This window comes from Manis pentadactyla, chromosome 4 (genome assembly GCF_030020395.1).
Source record: "Manis pentadactyla isolate mManPen7 chromosome 4, mManPen7.hap1, whole genome shotgun sequence".
Taxonomy (NCBI): domain Eukaryota; kingdom Metazoa; phylum Chordata; class Mammalia; order Pholidota; family Manidae; genus Manis; species Manis pentadactyla.
In genome coordinates, this window is record NC_080022.1 from 155,558,079 (window position 1) to 155,582,680 (window position 24,602).

Below are 24,602 nucleotides of genomic sequence, written 5' to 3' on the forward strand. Positions count from 1 at the left end.
TGTAGCAGAATAAAGGTGTGACTTGTTTTTTTAAATTCATTCAGCAACAGTCTTTCCAATGGAGAATTTAGTCCATTTACATTTAAAGTAATTGTTGATATGTATGTACTTATTTTCATTTTGTTGCTTTCTGCTTTTTCTGTAGTTCCTCTCTGTAGTTCTTTTCTGTAGTTTTCTGTAGTTCCTTTCTGCTCTTTCTATAGTTCCTCTCTGTAGTTCCTTTCTGTAGTTTTCTTCTCTATAAGACTATAAGTCTTCCCTTATAGTTTTCTGGCTTTCCTCAGTGTTATGTTTAGATTTCTTTTTAAATGTTATTACACTTTAATTAAATAAACTTTTGTTTATTTACTGTAGGTTTTTGTTTTTTGGTTACTGTGAGGTTCACATATAACATCCTTTGTATATAGCATTTGGTTTTAATTTGACAGGTACTTAAATCTGAAAATATTTCAGGACTTTACCCTTTTACTCTTCAACAATGATATTTTTGGTGTACATTTTGTGTCTTTTTATTTTATGTATCCCTTAACTAACTATTGCAATTTTAATTAATTTTACTACTGTTGTCTTTTAACCTTCATGCATGCTGTATAAATGATTGATCTGCTATCTTTACCATATATTTACCTTTTCCACTGAGGTTTTCACTTTCATGTTTTCTTGTTATAAATTAGTGCCATTTCTTTTCTGCTTAAAGGAGTCTCTGTAACAAGGCCATTTTAATGGTTATGAACTTTAATTTTTGCTTATATTGCAAAACTTAATATTCCCTTAACCTCCCCTTTTTTCCTTTTAGCACTTTTGAATATATAATGCTACTCTTTTTTGGCATTCAGAGTTCCTGCTGATAGCCTTATGGGATTTTTCTTTTATGTAACAAGTTGTTTTTCTGCTTTTAAAATTCTCTTTTTATCATTAACTTTTACTGTCTTTTAATTACAATGTTTCTTTGCATAGATCTCTTTGGATAACTCCTATTTTAACTCTCTAGGCTGCCATCCTGAATGTCTGTTTACTTTCCCAGATTAGGGAGGTTTTCAGTCATTATTTCTTCAAATAAGTTTTCTTGCCCTTTCTCTCTCTCTCTTCTTAGACCCCTGTGATGTGAATGTTATTACACTTAACATTGTCCCAAAGTTCCCTTAAGATATTTTCACCTAAAAAAAGATGTTTTTGCTTTTTGCTGTTCTATCTGGGTAAGTTCCATTGTTTTGTCTTCCAGTTTGCTGATCTGTTCTTTTACTTCATCCAGTCATTCTTCAGCTCTATGACTGCTGTTTGATACTTTCTTATATTTTTTATCTCTTTGTTGAAGTTCTCACTGTTTTCATCAATTCTTCTGATTTTGGTAAGCATCTTTATAATCATTGCTTTTTAAGTCTAAAGCAGGTCAATTGTTTATTTCTGTTTCATTAAGATCTTTTTCTGAATTTTTATCTTGTTCTTTCATTTGGAATGCATTCTTCTGTCTCTTCATTTTACCTGACTCTCTGTGTTTGTTTCTATGTATTAGGCAATCAGCTCTCTCTCCTGGTCTTCAAGGAGTGGCCTTGTTTAAGATATGTCCCATGGGGCTCAAGTGCTATCCCCTCTTGCCACAATAGCTAAGTGTTCAAGGAGCATCCCCTGTGTGAGCTGTGACTGGCACAGGAGTGCATGGGGCTCTTTCCCAACCTGGCTGTGGCTTTTGGCTGCAACACAGCATTAGGCATCTACATGCCAAATCTTGATGTAAAATATTATATAACAGTATGTTATAAATTTACTTTGGAAGCATAGTCTTTTCACATGGGGTTTCTACCAATGTCTCAGTCTTTTGCAAGCTAAAAAGACTTTTTAAAATTAGATGTATAATATTTCAAAAATGGAACATTGCATAGTTCTTACTATATCACTTATTTTAAGGTATATGCATTAAGGAGATGCGGAAAACAAATTTTTTAAAATAAAAATGTACTTGCAACCTTGTGAAAAAAAGCTATTAGTCATTTACCTATGGCTTTACTCTGACCATGCTGACTTTGGGGACCATTTCACTCAAACTAAGACTGATTTTCCAACTAAAGTTTAATATAATATGAAAAATATGACTGAATTTCTATGACAGTTTACTGCTATAGATAAGCTTATAAGAGAAATTAATTTAATGGGTAGGAGAATTAACAAAATGCATATTTTCCAAATACTAATGTGAAGTATTTCATTTGCCTTTCATGGTATAGACATTGAAAACTGGCCTGACGATGGTTGGGAAAGTGGTGACTCAGCTGACAGGCACGCTGCCTTCAGGTGTGACAGAAGATGATGTTGCCATCCATAGTAATTCAAGGCGGAGTCCTTTAGTCCCAGGCATCATCACAGTAATTGACACTGAAACAGTTGGAGAGGGTCAGGTAAGAATTTCCAGTGCATGTAATGTCCATTTTCTGCAGAGGTTGGGCTGATGAAGATTATTATTTGGGATCAAAATCTACTAAAATGTACTAGGTTGTTAATTTTGAATTGTAGATATTGAGGTTATTTTAGGTTAGAATTTTTTTTAAATGATGAGTAATGTGTTAAAAACCTGTTATTTGAAACATTATTCATATTTAAAACCTGAAGATAAAATTGAGTTTCTAAGAAATTCTTTTGTTATTTCTTCATCAGGACATTTGTTTCATAAATAAATAGTCCTATATCTCTATATGTTGTTCTGTTCATTGTATTGTTTTGTTTTTCTTTTTAATGGCATTTTTGATAACCCAAATCAGAAGATTAATAATTTCCTTTTAGACAGAGACTTGCTTATGGAAGGAATCAACAGGATCTTATATATTTAGGGAATTTAGAAAATTGACTAATTTTGGTTACAAGTGACAATGTTAATAGTATTAAATGTAATTACAGTTATTTCCTTATAAACATGAAAATATACACAGTTTCAAAGTATGTATTAGAATACATACATGGTAACAGCTTATCAAATTCTATATCTTCAGATAAACTAGAGAATCTTTTAGGAGTTTATAAACATGGAAAAATATATGAGGCAGTTAGTTTTCTTCCCAATGCACTCATAAACATTTTTCTTTGTGTCATAGTCTTAAATTTTATTTAAAATACATTTCTGAAAGGAAGGCAATTTAAAAATTCAAATAGTTTTTTATCATTTGCATAAAAAATATAATCTAAAATTTATTATTGCAATAGGAGATCAACATTTGTAAAATATAAATTATTAATTTTATATAGAATATATATTTGTTTTCAGAACATAATGTTTAGAAACTATATGATCCTTTACAGTATTAACCTAAATATCACATGTTCTTTTGAGAAAATCTCCTTCCAGTATATATGATTCTATATCTGATGAAAGATTACATTTGGCTGCTACTAATTCCTATAGTAAAGTTAAGTGGCATTTCAAAAAAAATTGTACTGCAAATAAAAGACAAAAACATTTTTGCAATTTTGGGTTATTGAATTTGGCTATTGTATTTAATTTGAAATCTGAATCATAATAATTCTCAGCCTCTCCTGTCTTGACTTTGTGGTTAACCAAATATGTTACAGGCTTGTATTCCTGTTAAAACCCTTTTTTAATGAAGTGTTAGCAAACTTTTCAGTTGACTGTAATGACTTTTTTTAAAAAGTTGTGTTAATTAGCTCAAGTTGATAGACACATACAGATGTTCTCTTTTTAAATGGAAATAAATATATAAGCCCTTGGTGTTTTATGAGTGTTGAAGTAAAAAATATTTTCTTTTGTCCTTTGATTCTTAATTAATTCACCTCCAAGGCCACCCACATTCACTGAGAAGTAACAACCCTCTTCAACATTGTCTAGTGTGGGAGTGTAAGTAAGTCTGTTAAACATCTAGCGTTTGTTGACAGACAGATTTGTGGTTATTTAAAAGGAGAAAATGTTATCTCTTACTATTTTGGGGGAAATAGAGGTATAACTCAATTTATTGTATTTAAGTATAGAAACAGGTAGAAAGAAAAATTTTTAATCATTGTATAAAAAGTACAGCATTAGGCCTTATGTTTTCAAATGTGTTTTTGAAAATTTTCTCAGTTCCTTATTAACTTTTTATAAGTCAAAAATGGAATTCTCAGATTTAGAATATGAAAATGGAGTGCATATTGCAAAGTTTGGAAAGTTCATTTTTCTGTGATCAGTGCATTGTTAACACTTGAAACAAGTTAAATTTACTAGGAAAAAAGAATCATAGAAATGTTAGCTTTTAAAAGTTAAAAAAGTTAAGTGTTCAACCTGAAAATTTTTATTTTTTCTATTATTTGTTGGTGTCATAATCTGTTTGCATTCACACTTACATTCTGAAGTTTTGACTTGATTGAAAAATTCTATTATAAGACAGGAAATAAGCTGATGTCTAATAAATGGGAAGTAGCAACATGCATTTTGAAAGAATTATACATATTTTTTAAAGCAATAAGATTTCCTTTGTAAAAATACTGTCCTCCTTTTATTAATGTAAATCTGTTTTTGTCAAGATTTGTCAAGATTAATTTAAAACTTTTTTGTCAAGAAGACATTTTGACTCTGATAAATAGTTCAGTTGGAGAACAGGGCTATTTTTAGGTTATGCTGGATTAAAGAGATTACATTGGTTATTGTCATAATTTATCACTTTTAGCCCTTTCCCACTGATATTTGATAATGTTTTTCCTTTTCTATGGACATCTCAGGAGCTAAAGTTGACATTATGTTCACTTTTGGCTGTTTAAATCCATTGAGCCTTTAATAAAGATACTTTCATATTTACAGTGGTGGTGTATAAGAACTGATTTACCATCTTTCTGATACTAAATTGATTAGTTTGATTTTATGGTGACGGAATCATTGTGGGGTAACTGCATTAAGGAGGAATGGATTTGACTGACTTTGCATCCTTTTTTCAGTGTTACTTTCATGTTTTATTGTGGCTGGGATAAGTTAAGTGGTATAATTTGCCTTTACACATTTATATAACTGAAGTTAGCAATGTTGCAAAGTCTCTAATCAAAGAAAAATGGTCCAGAATGATGACATAAACTTGAGCTGTTTCTTGATCTGAGTACAAGTGTTACTCATGATAATGTAATGGTTCCTGAGGTGTTTTGTCTATTATTTGTTCATTAGATAAAGGCTTATCCACCTTGCATCAATTAAAGTGCTTTGCTTTGCTTTGTTTTAATATAGTCAAGTTGTTACTTCATATACTTAGGGATTCAGCCTGATTAGTTAAGTGGTGAGTAAAAATTACATGTCTCAGGGCATTTGTATTGGGATAGGACAAGTGTATGTTGATAAAGTGATAATGAAATGGAAAGAATCCTTCCAAAAGTATTTGGTTGTTATATTTGTGGACTCATAGAGAAGAGTTACAGAATCCTTTGTAGTGGTATGAGATTTTGCTATGCACCAAAATTAATGTGCCTTTTTTACTGCATGGCTTCTGTATTAGAACCATCAAATAGAGTACTCAATACTAATTATGCTGGAAAGAGAGGTATGGAGTTATAAGACAGAAAAGGAAAGGGAATCTTGTAAGATCAAGGTAAAATAGAAAAATGGCCAAAAGACAAATATTTAACAGAAGAAAATATAGATGGTTCCTTACTTATGATGTTTCCACTTAGATATTTTGACTTTATGATGGTGTGGAAGTGTTACACATTCAGTAGAAATTGAGCTTCGAATTTTGAATTTTGGTTTTTTTCCAGGTCAGCAGTATGTGGTATGATACTCTCTTGTGAAGCTGGGCTATGGCAACAAACCACAGCTGCCAGTCAGCCACATGGTCATGTGGGTAAACAACTGAGACACACTCACACCAGTATATATCAGACATCTGTTCTCTTTTTCACTTGCAGTAGGGTAGTCAGTAAATTATCTGAGATACTCAACACTTTATTATCAAACAGGCTTTGTGTTAAGTGATTTTGCCCAGTTGCAGGCTAATGTAAGTGTCCTGAGCACATTTAAGGTAGGCTAGGCTATGGTATTCTTTAGGTGAGGTGTAATAAATGTATTTGACTTATGACAGGTTTATCAGGATGTAACTTCTTTTTATGTCAAGGAAGATCTGTATAAAAATGGTATAAAATCTATATCCATGACTTCACTTGTTATAAGTGAAAGATAAAACTACGAGATACCATTTATCACCTATCAGAGTGAGAGAAATTAAAAAGCTGTACTGATTTTCATTTTTAACTTTTAATTTTGAAGTAATTGTAGATTCACAGTAAGTTGTAGAGATATCCTTGTGCCCTCCACCCAGGTTCCTTGACCTCCCCTGAATGGTAACATCTATGTAATAGTGTATTATCAAATACATCAAATATTAAAACCAGGAGATTGTAGTACAATATCAAAATCAGGAAATTGACTGATACATTACTGTTAATAGGCTACAGACCTCATTCAGCTCTCACCATTTGTTTTACCTGCATTCATTTGTGTGGATATATAGGTGTATAAAGTTTCATGAAATTTTATCCCATGTTTAGATTAACATAATCACTGCCACAATTAAGATACAGGACTATTCAACACAAACCTCTGTGTATTCGTGCCCATCCACAACTTAACCCATCTCTTTCTTCTGACAGCCACTATTTTTTTCTCTGATCCATTAAGTTTGTGATTCTAGAAAGTTATGTAAGTGAAATCATGTAGTATGTAACATTTTAAGATTGACTTTTTCATTAATTATAATAACCTTAAAGTTAGTTTATTGCATGTAATTCATTCTTTATTATCCCTCTGTTGTTTTTCTGTATATAAATATGTTCCAGTTGGTTGAGCCATACACCCACTGACAGACACTTGAGGTGTTGTTAGAATTTTGCTATTATAAACAAAGCTGATATGATCATCTGTGTAAAGGTTTTTGAGTGATTTGTGTGAAGTTTTCATTTCTCTATATTAAATACCCAAGAATGTGACTGATGAGTTTTATAAGTGCATGGTTAGTTTTGTCAGAAACTGTTCACCTATTTCCAGAGGGGCTGTACTGCTTTACATTCCCTCAGTAATATAGCAGCAGTTTTCTCATCAGAATCCATGAAGATGAAGAAGGTGGTATAACGTCTTTCAAATAGTAAAGCAAAAGAACTGTTAAACCTGAATTCCGAATCCAGTGAAAATATCCTTCAGGTATGAAGGGGACATAAAGCCATTCTTATTAAAAGAAAAAACTAAGAGAAATTTGTCACTAGTAGCTTTACTCTTAAAGATGGCTAATCAAAATTTTCTGAAGAAATTATATGACAAAAGAAGGCTTGGAACTTGAGCAGTAGAGAAGAACAATGGAATGGGTAAAAGTAAAAGTATATAAAATATATGACTTTTTGTCATGAGGTTTATAAATTATATTTGGTTGAGGAAAAAATTATCTGATATGTTGATCAACATATGTATATATAAGAAATACTTAAAACATATTTCTAAAAGTGGGGAAGCAAATTGAACTTCATAAAAATTTAAAAATTTTGTGCTACATATTGCACCATCAAGAAAGTTTTGTGTTTTTTTTTGTAGATAATTATTTTTTATTGAAGGGTAGTTGACACACAGTATTACATTACATTAGTTTCAGGTGTACAACATAGTGATTCAACATTTATATACATGACAATTCTAGGTACAAGCTATCACCATACCAAGCTGTTACAATATCTTGACTATATTCATTACATCCCGGTTACTTATTATTTTACCATTGGAAGTGTGTCCTTTTTTTTTTTTTTTTTTTTTTTTTTTGGTGACGGCATCTCTCATATTTATTGATCAAATGGTTGTTAACAACAATAAAATTCTGTATAAGGGAGTCAATGCTCAATGCACAATCATTAATCCACCCCAAGCCTAATTTTCGTCAGTCTCCAATCTTCTGAGGCATAACAAACAAGTTCTTACATGGAGAACAAACTCTTACATAGTGAATAAGCTCTTACATGGTGAACAGTACAAGGGCAGCCACCACAGAAACCCTCGGTTTTGCTCATGCATTATGAACTATAAACAGTCAGTTCAAATATGAATACTCATTTGATTTTTATACTTGATTTATATGTGGATACCACATTTCTCTCTTTACTATTATTATTTTTAATAAAATGCTGAAGTGGCAGGTAGATACAAGATAAAGGTAGAAAACATAGTTTAGTGTTGTAAGAGAGCAAATGTAGATGATCAGGTGTGTGCCTGTAGACTATGTGCTAATCCAAGCTAGACAAGGCAATAAAACATCCACGGATGCAGAAGATTTCTCTCAGAACAGGGGGGGTGAGGTTCTAAGCCTCACCTCTGTTGATCCCCAATTTCTCACCTGATGACCCCCCTGTGACTGTGCCTGTCTTAGGTTGTTCCTCCCTTGAGGAATCTTACCCGTCTCTGGCTAACCAGTCATCTTCCGGGGCCATACAGGGAAATGTAAAGTTGGTAAGTGAGAGAGAAGCCTTATTGTTTGAAATGGTTAGCTTTTTATTTCTTTGCATATTTATGCCCTATAGCTTCTATGCCCAGCATTTGTCTTGAGGTATCTTTATTACTTGGAAGAATTATGATACTTGGTAAATTTGATATGAGGCACGAATTCTATTTAAGGGTTGTAATTAGGAAGGAAGAAGAAAAGCTATAGAAGTAGCAGGCGGAAGAAAACATGGGAAGATTGATTATATCTTTGGCATATCTTCTTGTAGAGTAACTTCAGCATGTATAGGTTTTAAGCTACTACTTAAATTGAGCACACACATTAACATATAGGAGTATAGTTACATAACCAAAGCATACCTGTAATTACCAGCCATCTCTAGTGAAACCAAGAAAACCAGTTAGGCACCTTAGGCATTTGTGAAAACTTACCTATGATATAGTGAATATTGTCCAACTGAACTTGAACAGTCTGAGAGAAATCAGACAAATTAAAACAACCCATTCCTGGGGAATGTTCACATCCCTTATGTTCTTTTTTTTTTTTTTTTTTTTTTTAAATAATTATTTTTTATTGAAGGGTAGTTGATGCACAGTATTACATTACATTAGTTTCAAGTGTACAACACAGTGGTAGAACATTTATATACATAATTCTAGGTTCCAGCTATCACCCTACCAAACTGTTACAATATCTTGACTATATTCCTTATGCTATACATTACATCCCGGTTACTTATTTATTTTACCATTGGAAGTCTGTCCTTTTTTTTTTTTCTTTTTTTTTTTTTTTGTGAGGGCATCTCTCATATTTATTGATCAAATGGTTGTTAACGACAATAAAATTCTGTATAGGGGAGTCAATGCTCAATGCACAATCATTAATCCACCCCAAGCCTAATTTTCGTCAGTCTCCAATCTTCTGAGGCATAACAAACAAGTTCTTAAATGTAGAACAAATTCTTACATAATGAATAAGTTACATGGTGAACAGTACAAGGGCAGTCATCACAGAAACTTTTTGGTTTTGCTCATGCATTATGAACTCTAAACAGTCAGTTCAAATATGAATACTCATTTGGTTTTTATACTTGATTTATATGTGGATACCACATTTCTCTCTTTATTATTACTATTTTTAATAAAATGCTGAAGTGGTAGGTAGATACAAGATAAAGGTAGAAAACATAGTTTAGTGTTGTAAGAGAGCAAGTGTAGATGATCAGGTGTGTGCCTGTAGACTATGTGTTAATCCAAGCTAGACCAGGGCAATAAAACATCCACGTATGCAGAAGATTTCTCTCAGAACAGGGGGGGTGAGGTTCTAAGCCTCACCTCTGTTGATCCCCAATTTCTCACCTGATGGCCCCCCTGCGACTGTGCCTGTCTTAGGTTGTTCCTCCCTTGAGGAATCTTACCCGTCTCTGGCTAACCAGTCATCTTCCGGGGCCATACAGGGAAATGTAGAGTTGGTAAGTGAGAGAGAAGCCTTATTGTTTGAAAAGGTTAGCTTTTTACTTCTTTGCATATTTATGCCCTGTGGCTTCTATGCCCAGCATTTGTCTTGAGGTATCTTTACCACTTGGAGGAGTTATGATACTCGGTAAATTTGATATGAGGCACGAATTCTATTTAAGGGTTGTAATTAGGAAGGAAGAAGAAAAGCTATAGAAGTAGCAGGCGGAAGAAAACATGGGAAGATTGATTATTTCTTTGACATATCTTCTTGTAGAGTAACTTCAGCGTATATAGGTTTTAAGCTACTACTTAAATTGCGCACACACATTAACATAATAGGAGTATAGTTACATAACCAAAGCATATCTGTAATTACCAGCCATCTCCAGTGAAACCAAGAAAACCATTAAGGCACCTTAGGCATTTGTGAAAACTTATCTATGATATGGTGGATATTGTCCAACTGAACTTGAACAGTCTGAGAGAAATCAGACAAATTAAAACAACCCATTCCTGGGGACTGTTCACATGCCATATGTTCTTTTAACAGTAAATAGTCTGTAGTTGTAAGATTTTGGAGCGCTACAATTTGCACTTCTCTTAATTCTTGATTGAGTTCCAACACTACAGATCCAGTCAAATTTGTTGTTTTACTGTATGCACAGGCCAGCTTAGATATCTCCTTCCTCATTCCCATGGCAAGTCCAGGAACTGGTGGGATGACTGCATCTACAGCCGTAGCAGTGTGTGGATCTTTGTTGGGGTTTTTTGATGATCATCTTCTGGCATGAGTCTTCCAGAGAGTGCTGGTGTTGGAAGTTCTTTTTCATATCGTATCTTAGTTCATTTTCGGGGTAGCCCAATTAGGCTTTGATCCTCTGTATAAACACAAACAGACCCTTTGCCTACACTTTTATATGCCCTTTATACCCTTGTGTAGAACTCATTGGACGTTACCACACAGGAACTGCCCTTTTTTTTTTTTTTTTGGTATCACTAATCTACACTTACATGACGAATATTATGTTTACTAGGCTCTCCCCTATACCAGGTCCCCCCCTATAAACCCCTTTACAGTCACTGTCCATCAGTATAGCAAAATGTTGTAGAATCACTACTTGCCTTCTCTGTGTTGTACAGCCCTCCCTTTTCTCCTACCCCCCCATGCATGCTAACCTTAATACCCCCCTACTTCTCCCCCCCCTTATCCCTCCCTACCCACCCATCCTCCCCAGTCCCTTTCCCTTTGGTACCTGTTAGTCCATTCTTGAGTTCTGTGATTCTCCTGCTGTTTTGTTCCTGCAGTTTTTCCTTTGTTCTTATATTCCACAGAAAAGTGAAATCATGTGGTATTTCTCTTTCTCCGCTTGGCTTGTTTCACTGAGCATAATACCCTCCAGCTCCATCCATGTTGCTGCAAATGGTTGGATTTGCCCTTTTCTTATGGCTGAGTAGTATTCCATTGTGTATATGTACCACATCTTCTTTATCCATTCATCTATTGATGGACATTTAGGTTGCTTCCAATTCTTGGCTATTGTAAATAGTGCTGCGATAAACATAGGGGTGCATTGGACTTTCTCATACTTGATTGCTGCATTCTTAGGGTAAACTCCTAGGAGTGCAGTTCCTGGGTCAAATGGTAGGTCTGTTTTGAGCATTTTGATGTACCTCCATACTGCTTTCCACAATGGTTGAACTAACTTACATTCCCACCGGCAGTGTAGGAGGGTTCCCCTTTCTCCACAGCCTCGCCAACATTTGTTGTTCTCTGTGTTTTGGGTGGCAGCCATCCTTACTGGTGTGAGGTGATACCTCATTGTAGTTTTAATTTGCATTTCTCTGATAATTAGCGATGTGGAGCATCTTTTCATGTGTCTGTTGGCCATCTGTATTTCTTTTTTGGAGAACTGTCTGTTCAGTTCCTCTGCCCATTTTTTAATTGGGTTATTTTTTGTTTGTTTGTTGAGGCGTGTGAGCTCTTTATATATTCTGGACATCAAGCCTTTATCGGATGTGTCATTTTCAAATATATTCTCCCATATTGTAGGGTTCCTTTTTGTTCTATTGATGGTGTCTTTTGCTGTACAGAAGCTTTTCAGCTTAATATAGTCCCACTTGTTCATTTTTGCTGTTGTTTTCCTTGCCCTGGGAGATATGTTCAAGAAGAGGTCACTCATGTTTATGTCTAAGAGGTTTTTGCCTATGTTTTCTTCCAAGAGTTTAATGGTTTCATGACTTACATTCAGGTCTTTGATCCATTTTGAGTTTACTTTTGTATATGGGGTTAGACAATGGTCCAGTTTCATTCTCCTACATGTAGCTGTCCAGTTTTGCCAGCACCATCTGTTGAAGAGACTGTCATTTCGCCTTTGTATGTCCATGGCTCCTTTATCAAGTATTAATTGACCATATATGTCTGGGTTAATGTCTGGATTCTCTAGTCTTTTCCATTGGTCTGTGGCTGTGCTCTTGTGCCAGTACCAAATTGTCTTGATTACTATGGCTTTATAGTAGAGCTTGAAGTTGGGGAGTGAGATCCCCCCTACTTTATTCTTCTTTCTCAGGATTGCTTTTGCTATTCGGGGTCTTTGGTGTTTCCATATGAATTTTTGAATTATTTGTTCCAGTTCATTGAAGAATGTTGCTGGTAGTTTCATAGGGACTGCATCAAATCTGTATATTGCTTTGGGCAGGATGGCCATTTTGACAATATTAATTCTTCCTAGCCACGAGCATGTGATGAGTTTCCATCTGTTAGTGTCCCCTTTAATTTCTCTTAAGAGTGACTTGTAGTTTTCAGAGTATAAGTATTTCACTTCCTTGGTTAGGTTTATTCCTAGGTATTTTATTTTTTTTGATGCAATTGTGAATGGAGTTGTTTTCCTGATTTCTCTTTCTGTTGGTTCATTGTTAGTGTATAGGAAAGCCACAGATTTCTGTGTGTTGATTTTTTATCCTGCAACTTTGCTGTATTCCAATATCAGTTCTAGTAGTTTTGGGGTGAAGTCTTTAGGGTTTTTTATGTACAGTATCATGTCATCTGCAAATAGTGACAGTTTAACTTCTTCTTTACCAATCTGGATTCCTTGTATTTCTTTGTTTTGTCTGATTGCCGTGGCTAGGACCTCCAGTACTATGTTAAATAACAGTGGAGAGAGTGGGCATCCTTGTCTAGTTCCCGATCTCAGAGGAAATGCTTTCAGCTTCTCGCTGTTCAATATAATGTTGGCTGTGGGTTTATCATAGATGGCCTTTATTATGTTGAAGTACTTGCCCTGTATTCCCATTTTGCTGAGAGTTTTTATCATGAATGGATGTTGGACTTTGTCAAATGCTTTTTCAGCATCTATGGAGATGATCATGTGGTTCTTGTCTTTCTTGTTGTTGATGTGGTGGATGATGTTGATGGACTTTCGAATGTTGTACCATCCTTGCATCCCTGGGATGAATCCCACTTGGTCATGGTGTATGATCCTTTTGATGTATTTTTGAATTCGGTTTGCTAATATTTTGTTGAGTATTTTTGCATCTACGTTCATCAGGGATATTGGTCTGTAGTTTTCTTTTTTGGTAGGGTCTTTGCCTGGTTTTGGTGTTAGGGTGATGTTAGCTTAATAGAATGAGTTTGGGAGTATCCCCTCCTCCTCTATTTTTTGGAAAACTCTAAGGAGCATGGGTATTATGTCCTCCCTGTATGCCTGATAAAATTCCGAGGTAAATCCATCTGGCCCCGGGGGTTTTGTTCTTTGGTAGTTTTTTGATTACCGCTTCAATTTCGTTGCTGGTAATTGTTCTGTTTAGATTTTCTGTTTCTTTCTGGGTCAATCGTGGAAGGTTGTATTTTTCTAGGAAGTTTTCCATTTCTCCTAGGTTTCCCAGCTTGTTAGCATATAGGTTTTCATAGCATTCTCTAATAATTCTTTGTATTTCTGTAGGGTCCATCGTGATTTTTTCCTTTCTCGTTTCTGATACTGTTGATTTGTGTTGACTGTCTTGTCTTCTTAATAAGTCTGGCTAGAGGCTTATCTATTTTGTTTATGTTCTCGAAGAACCAGCTCTTGGTTTCATTGATTTTTGCTATTGTTTTATTCTTCTCAATTTTATTTATTTCTTCTCTGATCTTTATTATGTCCCTCCTTCTGCTGACCTTAGGCCTCCTTTGTTCTTCTTTTTCCAATTTCGATAATTGTGGCATTAGACCATTCATTTGGGATTGTTCTTCCTTTTTTAAATATACCTGGATTGCTATATACTTTCCTCTTAAGACTGCTTTTGCTGTGTCCCACAGAAGTTGGGGCTTAGTGTTGTTGTTTTGTCATTTGTTTCCATATATTTCTGGATCTCCATTTTGATTTGGTCATTGATCCATTGATAATTTAGGAGCGTGTTGTTAAGCCTCCATGTGTTTGTGAGCCTCTTTGCTTTCTTTGTATAGTTTATTTCTAGTTTTATGCCTTTGTGCTCTGAAAAGTTGGTTGGTAGGATTTCAATCTTTTGGAGTTTTCTGAGGCTCTTTTTGTGGCCTAGTATGAGGTCTATTCTGGAGAATGTCCCATGTGCACTTCAGAAGAATGTATATCCTGTTGCTTTTGGATGTAGAGTTCTATCGATGTCTATTAGGTCCATCTGCTCTACTGTGTTGTTCAGTGCTTCTGTGTCCTTACTTATTTTCTGCCCGGTGGATCTATCCTTTGTGGTGAGTGGTGTGTTGAAGTCTCCTAGAATGAATGCATTGCAGTCTATTTCCCCCTTTAGTTCTGTTAGTATTTGTTTCACATATGCTGGTGCTCCTGTGTTGGGAGCATATATATTTAGAATGGTTATATCCTCTTGTTGGACTGAGCCCTTTATCATTATGAAGTGTCCTTCTTTGTCTCTTGTTACTTTCTTTGTTTTGAAGTCTATTTTGTCTGATATTAGTACTGCAACCCCTGCTTTCTTCTTGCTGTTGTTTGCTTGAAATATGTTTTTCCATCCCTTAACTTTTAGTCTGTACATGTCTTTGGGTTTGAGGTGAGTTTCTTGTAAGCAGCATATAGATGGGTCTTGCTTTTTTATCCATTCTATTACTCTATGTCTTTTGATTGGTGCTTTCAGCCCATTAACATTTAGGGTGAGTATTGAAAGATATGTACTTATTGCCATTGCATGCTTTAAATTCGTGGTTACCAAAGGTTCAAGGTTAGCCTCTTTAGTATCTTACTGCCTAACTTAGCTTGCTTATTGAGCTGTTATATACACTGTCTGGAGATTCTTTTCTTCTCTCCCTTCTTATTCCTCCTCCTCGATTCTTCATATGTTGGGTGTTTTGTGCTGTGCTCTTTCTAGGAGTGCTCCCATCTAGAGCAGTCCCTGTAAGATGTTCTGTAGAGGTGTTTTGTGGGAAGCAAATTTCCTCAGCTTTTGTTTGTCTGGGAATTGTTTAATCCCACCGTCATACTTGAATGATAGTCGTGCTGGATACACTATCCTTGGTTCAAGGCCCTTCTGTTTCATTGTATTAAATATATCATGCCATTCTCTTCTGGCCTGTAGGGTTTCTGTCGAGAAGTCTGATGTTAGCCTGATGGGTTTTCCTTTATAGGTGACCTTTTTCTCTCTAGCTGCCTTTAAAACTCTTTCCTTGTCCTTGATCTTTGCCATTTTAAGTATTATGTGTCTTGGTGTTGTCCTCCTTGGATTCTTTCTGTTGGGGGTTCTGTGTATTTCCGTGGTCTGTTTAATTATTTCCTCTCCCAGTTTGGGGAAGTTTTCAGCAGTTATTTCTTCTAAGATACTTTCCATCTCTTTTCCTCTCTCTTCTTCTTCTGGAACCCCTATAGTACGGATATTATTCCTTTTGGATTGGTCACACAGTTCTCTTAACATTGTTTCATTCCTGGAGATCCTTTTATCTCTCTCTATGTCAGCTTCTATGCGTTCCTGTTCTCTGGTTTCAATTCCATCAATGGCCTCTTGCATGCTATCCATTCTGCTTATAAACGCTTCCAGAGTTTGTTTCATTTCTGCGATCTCCTTTCTGGCATCTGTGATCTCCCTCCGGACTTCATCCCATTTCTCTTGCGTATTTCTCTGCATCTCTGTCAGGATGTTTATGATTCTTATTTTGAATTCTTTTTCAGGAAGACTGGTTAGGTCTGTCTCCTTCTCTGGTGTTATCTCTGTGATCTTTGTCTGCCTGTAGCTTTGCCTTTTCATGGTGATAGGAATAGTTTGCAGAGCTGGGATGAGTGACGGCTGGAAGAACTTCCCTTCTTGTTGGTTTGTGGCCCTCTTCTCCTGGGAGAACAGCGACCTCTAGTGACTTGTCCTGGGCAGCTGCGCGCAGACAGGGTTTCTGCTTCCTGCCCGGCTGCTATGGAGTTTATCTCCGCTGTTTCTGTGGGCGTGGCCTGGTTCAGGCCTCTGCTCCAAAGTGGTGGAGTGGTGTTGGAGGGGGAGCGGCCTGGAGGCTATTTATCTCCGTAAGGGGCCTTCCTGCTCCCTGCAGCCCAGGGGTTAGGGTGCCCAGAGATCCCCGGATTCCCTACCTCTGGATTAAGTGTCACGCCCTGCCCCTTTAAGACTTCCAAAAAGCACCCGCCAAAACAAAACAACGACCACAAAAAAAAAAAAAAAAAAAATTTAAATTAAAAAAAAATTTTTTTTTAATTAAAAAAAAAAAAAAAAAAAGGTGTCCGCTCCTTTTTCTTTATTCTCCGGTGCCAGCCTCAGGCATCTGCTCACCGGTATTGCTGCCCTGTTTCCCTAGTATTGGGTTCCCTATCCCTTTAAGACTTCCAAAAAGCGCTCGCCAAAAGAAAACAGAAAAAAAAAATAAAAGAAAAAAATGGTCGCTTGCTTTTCTTGTGTCCTCCAGCAGCTGGCCTCCAGTGCCCTCTCACTGTTCTTGCTGCCCTGTTTTCCTAGTATCCAGGGCCCTGCACTCTGACCCGGATGGCTGGGGCTGGGTGTTCGGCAGTCCTGGGCTCCGTCTCCCTCCCGCTCTGCCTATTCTTCTCCTGCCGGGAGCTGGGGGGAGGGGCGCTCGGCTCCCGCGGGGCCGGGGCTTGTATCTTACCCCCTTCGCGAGGCGCTGGGTTCTCGCAGGTGCGGATGTGGTCTGAATATTGTCCTGTGTCCTCTGGTCTTTATTCTAGGAAGGGTTGTCTTTGTTATATTTTCATTGATATATGTGGTTTTGGGAGGAGATTTCCGCTGCTCTACTTACACCGCCATCTTCCGCCCCTCTCACTATCAAGAAAGTTTAAAGACATCTACTAAAGGAGAAAAAATATTTGAAAAATATATTTTTGATACAGGACCGGTATCTAGAATATAAAGAACTCCTACAACTGAATAATAATAATAAGATAAATAACCTACCTTTAAAATTAAGAATTTGAATAGGTATTTTTCTAAGAAAGATATACCAATGGCCAGTAAGCAGAAATGAAAGCCCTCATATACTGCTGGTGGGAATGTAAAATTGTACAGCTCCTTTGGAAAAGAGTTACTGTGTGACTCAGGAGTTTATCTCCTAAGTATATACCCAAGAGGAATGAAAATATATGTCCATGTAAAAACTTGTACATGAATGTTCTGAGCAGTATTGTTCATAATAGGCAAAAAGAAGGAGCAACCCAAATGAACACCAAATGACAGTGGATGAATAAATAAAATAAACCATCCCCTGTCCCCATAGTCTCTGGTGACCATCATTCTAATTTCTGTCTCTAATAGATTGCCCATAATTAAAAAGATTTGTAATAAAAGGTGTTGAGAAGATGTTGAGAAATTGGAAACCTCATGCTTTATTGGTAGAAATATAAAATGAAATAGCTAGTTTGGAAAACAGTTTGTCAGTTTCTTAGAATGTTTTCATACACTTATTAAATGACTGAGCAAATCCACTTCTAGGTGTCTCCCCAAGAGAAATAAAAATATGTTCACAAGAAGATGTATATGCAAATATTCATAACAGCATTATGCATAATAGCAGTCAACAGGAAATAATATAATTTTCTAGAATTGGTGGGTGAACCCACGTTTTGTACTTCCATGTAATGGAATACGTGACTCAGCAATATTAAAAAGATCAGTGCTACCTCAAACAACATGATTTAACTAAAAATTTATATAGAGTGAAGGAAAATAGAAGATAAATTACATAATTCTGTTTTATTAGGGATTGCCTGGGGCTTGGGGTTGGAGATATACTTTAAAGTCTCATTATGAAGAAATTTTGGGGATGATAGAGTGTTCCAAATCTAGAATGTGGTAATGGTTACACAACTGTAAAAAATTTACTAAGTATTATCCACTTACATATTTAAAATGGATGATTTGTATGTATAATTTTATTCATGCTTGGGAAATGCCTGTGAGCTATGGGGAAGAGGTAAGCAAATCTCTGTGGAAAATGAGGACATTACTGGACAGAATTTCAAAAAACTATTTGGGGACTTCAGAAATCTACTAAAAGCTAAGAATGAAGTGAAAATCATCTATTTATGAAAAGATGCTAGAGCTTGGATAACAATAATAGAAAACAATAGCCAGAACAGTAAGGCAAGAGAATGAAAGCATTAAGGTAGGAAAGGATGACAAATCAGTATTTCTATATAATAGATTGTAAACAGCTATGGTACTATATAAAATCATTGAATTATAAACATAAAATCCATAGTTTTTATAGCATGTAATTTGTATGTCTGTAAAGCTTTACAGTCTAAAAGAAAAATTCATATGCTCTGTGTAGGACTACTTGCTGGGTTGCATGAGATTAAATTCTTTATGTCTGAATATTATGCTCCAGTATTGGTGTAGTAGGTTTTTCCTTTGGAACATTAGGTATGTAAAACGTTTTTGTCTCTTGAGTTATTACTTGCTTTGTAAAATAAATACCCATTAATGTAAAACTTTTTTTCCCTAAGAGTCTTTGAAGAATGTACTCACAATGGGCAAATTAGAGTTAAAGACCACAGTTTTTGTACTTTAGGTAAAAAATTTGTGGTAATTCCTTTAATAAATGGTTGGTTGTTTGCATTTAACTTATCTTGTTTTTCGCTGTTCTATTCCAATCAGGGTTAAGAATTTTCTAGCAGACCATTACACAATAAGAACTGTATGTTCTTGTCCTTCTCTAATGCTTTACATAGCTGATTTTATGCGTTTTGTTTTTTCCTGAACCTACACTTCGAGAAATTACTGTGTCTGTTGTTTACAGTCAAGTCAACCCCTCTTAGAGTTTATATGGTTGATTTGCTGGGGCATGTTATATCTTTTCCTCATTCCTAAAGTGGCATTCTCCTCCTATTGACAAGAATTATCTTCCAGTATAGTGGAAGCATGTTATTTGGTCAGGAATACTGTGGTATAACTATGTGTATCTTCAAGCTCAGTGGTTGGTGAATAAAGGTTAACTCCTGTTTGTCTTCTTTTTGTAAAGGTGCTTCTGAGTGAGGATTCTGACAGTGATGGTATTGTGGCCCACTTCCCTGCTCATGAAAAACCAGTGTGCTGTATGGCTTTTAATACAAGTGGTATGTCCTTTTTTTTTTTTGCCATTTATATCATGCATTTGCCAACTGATGTTTTTGGAAAAGGAAAATAGGAAATATGAAATCTGACGTTTCTTACATGTGTCAGTGTATATCAGAAAAGTAAGTGGTCTTCAGTAAGTGACTGAATTGAATGAATGAATGAATAAATTTTTAATCGAAATTTAGAGATCTGCTAAACACTAGTTTTGCTCTCACTAAAGTAGTGATTGAATAGTGATAGTAGGTAAACAGTGTTGTTTAGTTGTGTTAATTTTTGTATTACAATTAAGCCAAGAACTTCAATATTGCAGCCTATGTGTTAGTGTATGTGAATGGCACTTTCTTTGTAACTTAGAGTTTCTTTTTGACTTTGTAACATTTTATAAACTAGTTTACTTATATTTCCCCATTTTTTAATTTTAATTTTTATGGTTGTTCTTAAGGCATTTGATAAGGAGAGACATTAGAGCAATGTGGAAAGCTCTATTACTTTCCATTTTTTTCTCCAAACTTCTTCTTATGAAAGTTTCAAACATAAAAATAGATTTGTAATATAATATAGTGATGACACACATACCACCACCTCAATTAAACAAGTGTTCATATTTTAATATGATATATATTTTGCTGGACCATGTGATTTTGAGTTACATATGTGATGGCATTTCACCCACTGCAAATTAACCAAGCATTTCCTAAGAATAAAGATCTTACATAACCAATTATACTGCAGTTCAGAAAATTAACTCATTATATTATCAAACATCCAAGCCATAATTTAAAATTTCCCAGTAGTCTCAGAAATGTGTTCTCTAACTGCTTCAGATCAAGATCTAATTAAAGTTCACTCCTTACATATCTCTTTAGTTCCTTTTAGTCCAATTTACAGCCTCCACCTTTTTTCTTTTTTGCAGTGCGCAGACCCATTTCTTATCCTAATTCTGCATTTGTCTTTTTTTTTTTTTTTTCATAATAACAGTGTTTTCTTTATTTCAACTTCATAGGTATTACTGTCTACATCATTCATCACCTTAGGGGGACACATTATATCAGGTTGTAGCAATTTTTGATACTGTGTTTGATCACATAGATAAATTAGTGACCCATCAAATGCCTACATATTGGAGATGCATTTTTTTTTTTGTGGAGATTAGTTAGTAATCTGCAGACTGTTATTTTGGCCTCATTTCAGAAACAGCTTATTAATTAATAGTTTTGTTATCTTAAAGGCTATAGAATGGTGGTTTTCCTATTCTATTATGTCTTTTGCATTGGTTAACTGCTATTTTCCTGTAAAAAAGTTTTCTATCATCAACTAGGAATGAAGTACAGTTCTTTATTAAAAGGCAGGATAAATGCTTAATTCTTCTTTTTTACCAACTTTCTAAACTTAGTTTTTTGTCAGATCTTATCCCTTTGGTTGATGGATCTAAAGAGACTGCTGTTTTTATATTATTCTGCAAAAGTGATCCTATTAGTTAAAATTGAAGGGAAGATCCATCTTTTTCCCTTCTTCTCATCTTTTCAAGTAAAGCATGATGGTAAAAGGATAATATAGATTACTCTGAATAATTGGCGTTCTAATACCTTAATTCATCATTTTTATTTGAAGAAACAGTCTGGAGGGTATGTCACTTACAGCACTCTACTTGGAGTAACCAGTATGACTCATGTTGATAGTCCATCTGTTACGTCAAATGTATTTTTTTAAGGGTTTGAAATAAGGTTAATTTTAATGGTCATTGTTTTAAGGATTTTTCAACTCTGAGGTTTATTTGTGGTTATGTACTAGATGATTATTTTCTAAATGTCTAGTGAACAATTTTACTAATCTGTTTATGTCAAATCTCCTTTTGTTCTTATGTGTATTTCATAGCACCATAGAGTGCTTCAGATGTTGAAGCTGTATTTTTTCCTGTCTGTGACTTTATATTCATTATAAGAAGAACATAAAATTTAAAGAGTTTTGTAGTTATTTCTATCATTTTTTGACAAGGAGGTCTAGAAAACCATAGTTTTGTGTGGTATCAGAATACTGATCAAGATTTGCCAGTTGATTTTTGTTGAAACTCTCAGATTTTTTAATAAGATTAAAAATTTTAATATTTATTTTTATACCTACTTTCTTGTGTTTTTAGAGCACTAGTTACATAGCTCTATAATATAATTTATTTTGTAGTAATCATTTATTTAAATATTTGTTTCCTTAACTAAACTCTGAGTTCTAGTTTACATTAGGCTTCACTCTTGGTGTTGTACATTCTGTGTTTTGACAAACATATAATGACATGTATCCACCAGTACAGTACTGTATAGAATAGTTTTACTGCCCTTAAAAATCCCCTTTGTTCTGCCTATTTATTCCTCCCTCCTTCAGCCCCTGACAACCACTGTTCTTTTAAATCATTTGCCCATTTTTAAGTTGTTCATTTTCTCTTGTTGAGTTTTAGGAGTTGTTTATATATTTTGGAGAATGGTCCTGTATTAGATATGTGTTCTGTAAATATTATCTCCCCATCTGGGACTATCTTCTCATTTTCTTAAAATGTTTTTGAAGATCAGAAGTATTTAATTTTAATTAAGTTAAACTTACCAGTTATTTCTTTCATCAATCATTCTTTTGGTGTATATGTAGCATTTTAATATAAATTGACTTTCTTCTGTTGTATTCTTATTTCAGTCTCACATTGAATCTTGTAATTTCGTGGAGGAAAGATCATTTTATGAAAACTATTTTATGAGTTTTATGATCTCTTACATTTTTTCTTGAATCTAAAATAAGGTTTCTTGACCTGAGTCAAAATTATGGTAGAGGCTATATTTTAATATGTTAACAAGAAGCATATATTCTGCTATATGTCAATATTTAAAATTCTAAGTATTTTACTTTGCCTTTTAAAAAATATTCTTCTAAGAAAACGGTACCATATTGTCAAAAATATGCTAGTGTTCATGGCACTAAAATGTTTAAGAGTCCATTATAAAATCATTTATGTTGGTTATGATTTCACCTGTTTCACCTAAACACAATGGAAGCTAGTTCTTCCACTGGAGACTCTGTTCACATTGCCTGGCTCAGTCTTGGTGATTGAGTTAATGGAGACATTCTGCTGGTGTGGTAAAACTTAAAGCAAGAAAGGAAAATCCTTTGTGGAGTAAGGAGAGAGAGCTTGGAGATGAATATTAACTTGGTCTTCAACTACTGGAAAAGTTCTTCAAAAGGAATTCAGTTCTAAATTGGAACCTGAAAGATGATTAGCTAGGAAACGGTGATTCAGTGCTTGGTATGTAACTAACTATTAGTTGAATGAAAAATATGCAAGAAATTAGGTAAGAAAAATATGGCACATTAGACATAGATTGTAAAGCAGAGTCTGTATAGTGGACTCATCAGTTTATCCTGTGGCAGATATATTTGTTAATGTGTCATCTTTTTTGCAACATTTTATAAATGCTTTGTACCTGTTTAAGTATTTCAATTAAGTGGAGGGTTTTAACTCAGCAACCACTCACGAAATTGGTTTGCAAAATCATGTATAGAAATTTTTGTTACTCAGAACATTACTGTCAATACTTGAGTAGGAGCAAATATATATATAAAATTTCCAGTTCTCAGTAATTCAAAAGTCTTTTTTTTTAAGATGGTCAATATCTAAGCAACTTCTTAGATAAGGTTTTGGGCCCAGCTATAGCTCCTATTTTCCAGCTCTGATTAGGAGGTGACATGTTATTTTGCTTGTCTTGTTTTGTATCATATTTCTTGATTTATCCAAACCCTCAGATTGAGATACACATACATACATATGAAATATTTGAAGCTAGAGGCTGCATTCCCATTTGTAAATGCATGGATACCTTAGTAGTTGTTATTTTTTTCTCTTGAATTATTTATATTATAAAGAATTTTTGAGAGATCACATGATGTGTTTTCTATCAATCTCAAAGTCCTCCTCTGTAGACTTATTTATGTTATAAAATGAAACAGTGTTTTCTTCTTTGGCTGAATTATTCATTAGCTTCTTAACTTTTGTTAATTGGTAGTTTGTACAAAGATACATAATTTAAATGGGCCTTAATATAGTACTTATGATTTTTATTAAAATTGGCTTTTCTATATGATTTGTATATTCTGTAGTAACACCCTCTAGTTTTTCTTTACATGCAACCATGCATATTTCTAAATTTATTTGTATCAAAAAGCTTAACTCTTTTGACCATCTAATAATTCTCTGGTTAAAGGCTTTTTCATGGAGTATGTAGTGTGGCTAATCATAACAATGAGAAAGGGACCATGGATGTAGTCAGAGTAGGGTGAGGGCCTCTGGAGGGGCAGGGCAAGATATTTGCAGTCAGAGCAATGTAACTACATGCAAGGAAACCCCCCTGCTAAAACTCAATGTTAAACATTGAGCTCTAGAATCATTCTTCAGTAAAATCAGTTAATGTTCCCCAGATAAAGAAGAGTAGCACACGTTTTATTATGCTAACCGTTTATAATCATGTGTAAGGTTCTCTTTAGCATACTAAAAGGCCCAGGCCTATGTGCTGTCTTTCCTCCTTCAGATCTGATGAAGTGATTTTGCAAACTGGGCAACTAATTTAGCAAGTAAGCCCCGGCATAAACAACACAGTAAAAGGCAGGAAGGATTCCGCCTTAAAGATAAGATTGCATTTTAATACCCAAGAAGTTAAGACGTTAGAAATTCTTAACTTACTCTTTAGCAAACAATACCTCGGCCCACCTTGGGGGCTGAGCAGGTGGCCTTGTTTCATATGCTCCCAGACCAAGATGCTAGTATCTCAGGGAGAAATCATCAGAGGAAGTTACTTGTGTTAAGTTAATTCTAAATATTCAGAGACCACTTAAGTCCACACCCCTAAGTTTTTTCATGTTCTCGAAAAATCCTCAGCTGCCTATAAAACCCCCTAGACAACACACCACTACGGACTCTCTTGTCCCCTACTGGCATGAGCCGGGAGCTGTGTCCTTTCACTTTATCTCTAAATAAAGGCCTGTACCTTGCTCTCCTACCTTGACTGTTTGTGAAGCTCATTCTTCGGCTCCACAAACAAGAACCCCGGCATCAACAATAGTGCTTGTTAGAATATTTTTTATAAAGTTTAGGGAAATTCATTAAAAAGAATATGCAAAACAAAACATACAAAACAAGTTGATTGTAGGTTTT

At 34.9% G+C, this 24,602-nt stretch overlaps 1 protein-coding gene across 1 annotated transcript in view; it reads left to right on the forward strand.

Annotated features, from left to right (window-relative positions):
* BCAS3 (BCAS3 microtubule associated cell migration factor) overlaps positions 1-24,602 on the forward strand; it is a 623,923-nt gene that overhangs the window by 198,268 nt on the left and 401,053 nt on the right. The window contains exons 13-14 of the mRNA XM_057499516.1: positions 2,223-2,393; positions 19,323-19,416. Coding sequence (XP_057355499.1) covers positions 2,223-2,393; positions 19,323-19,416 — 265 coding nt within the window. The remainder of the gene's footprint in view (positions 1-2,222; positions 2,394-19,322; positions 19,417-24,602) is intronic.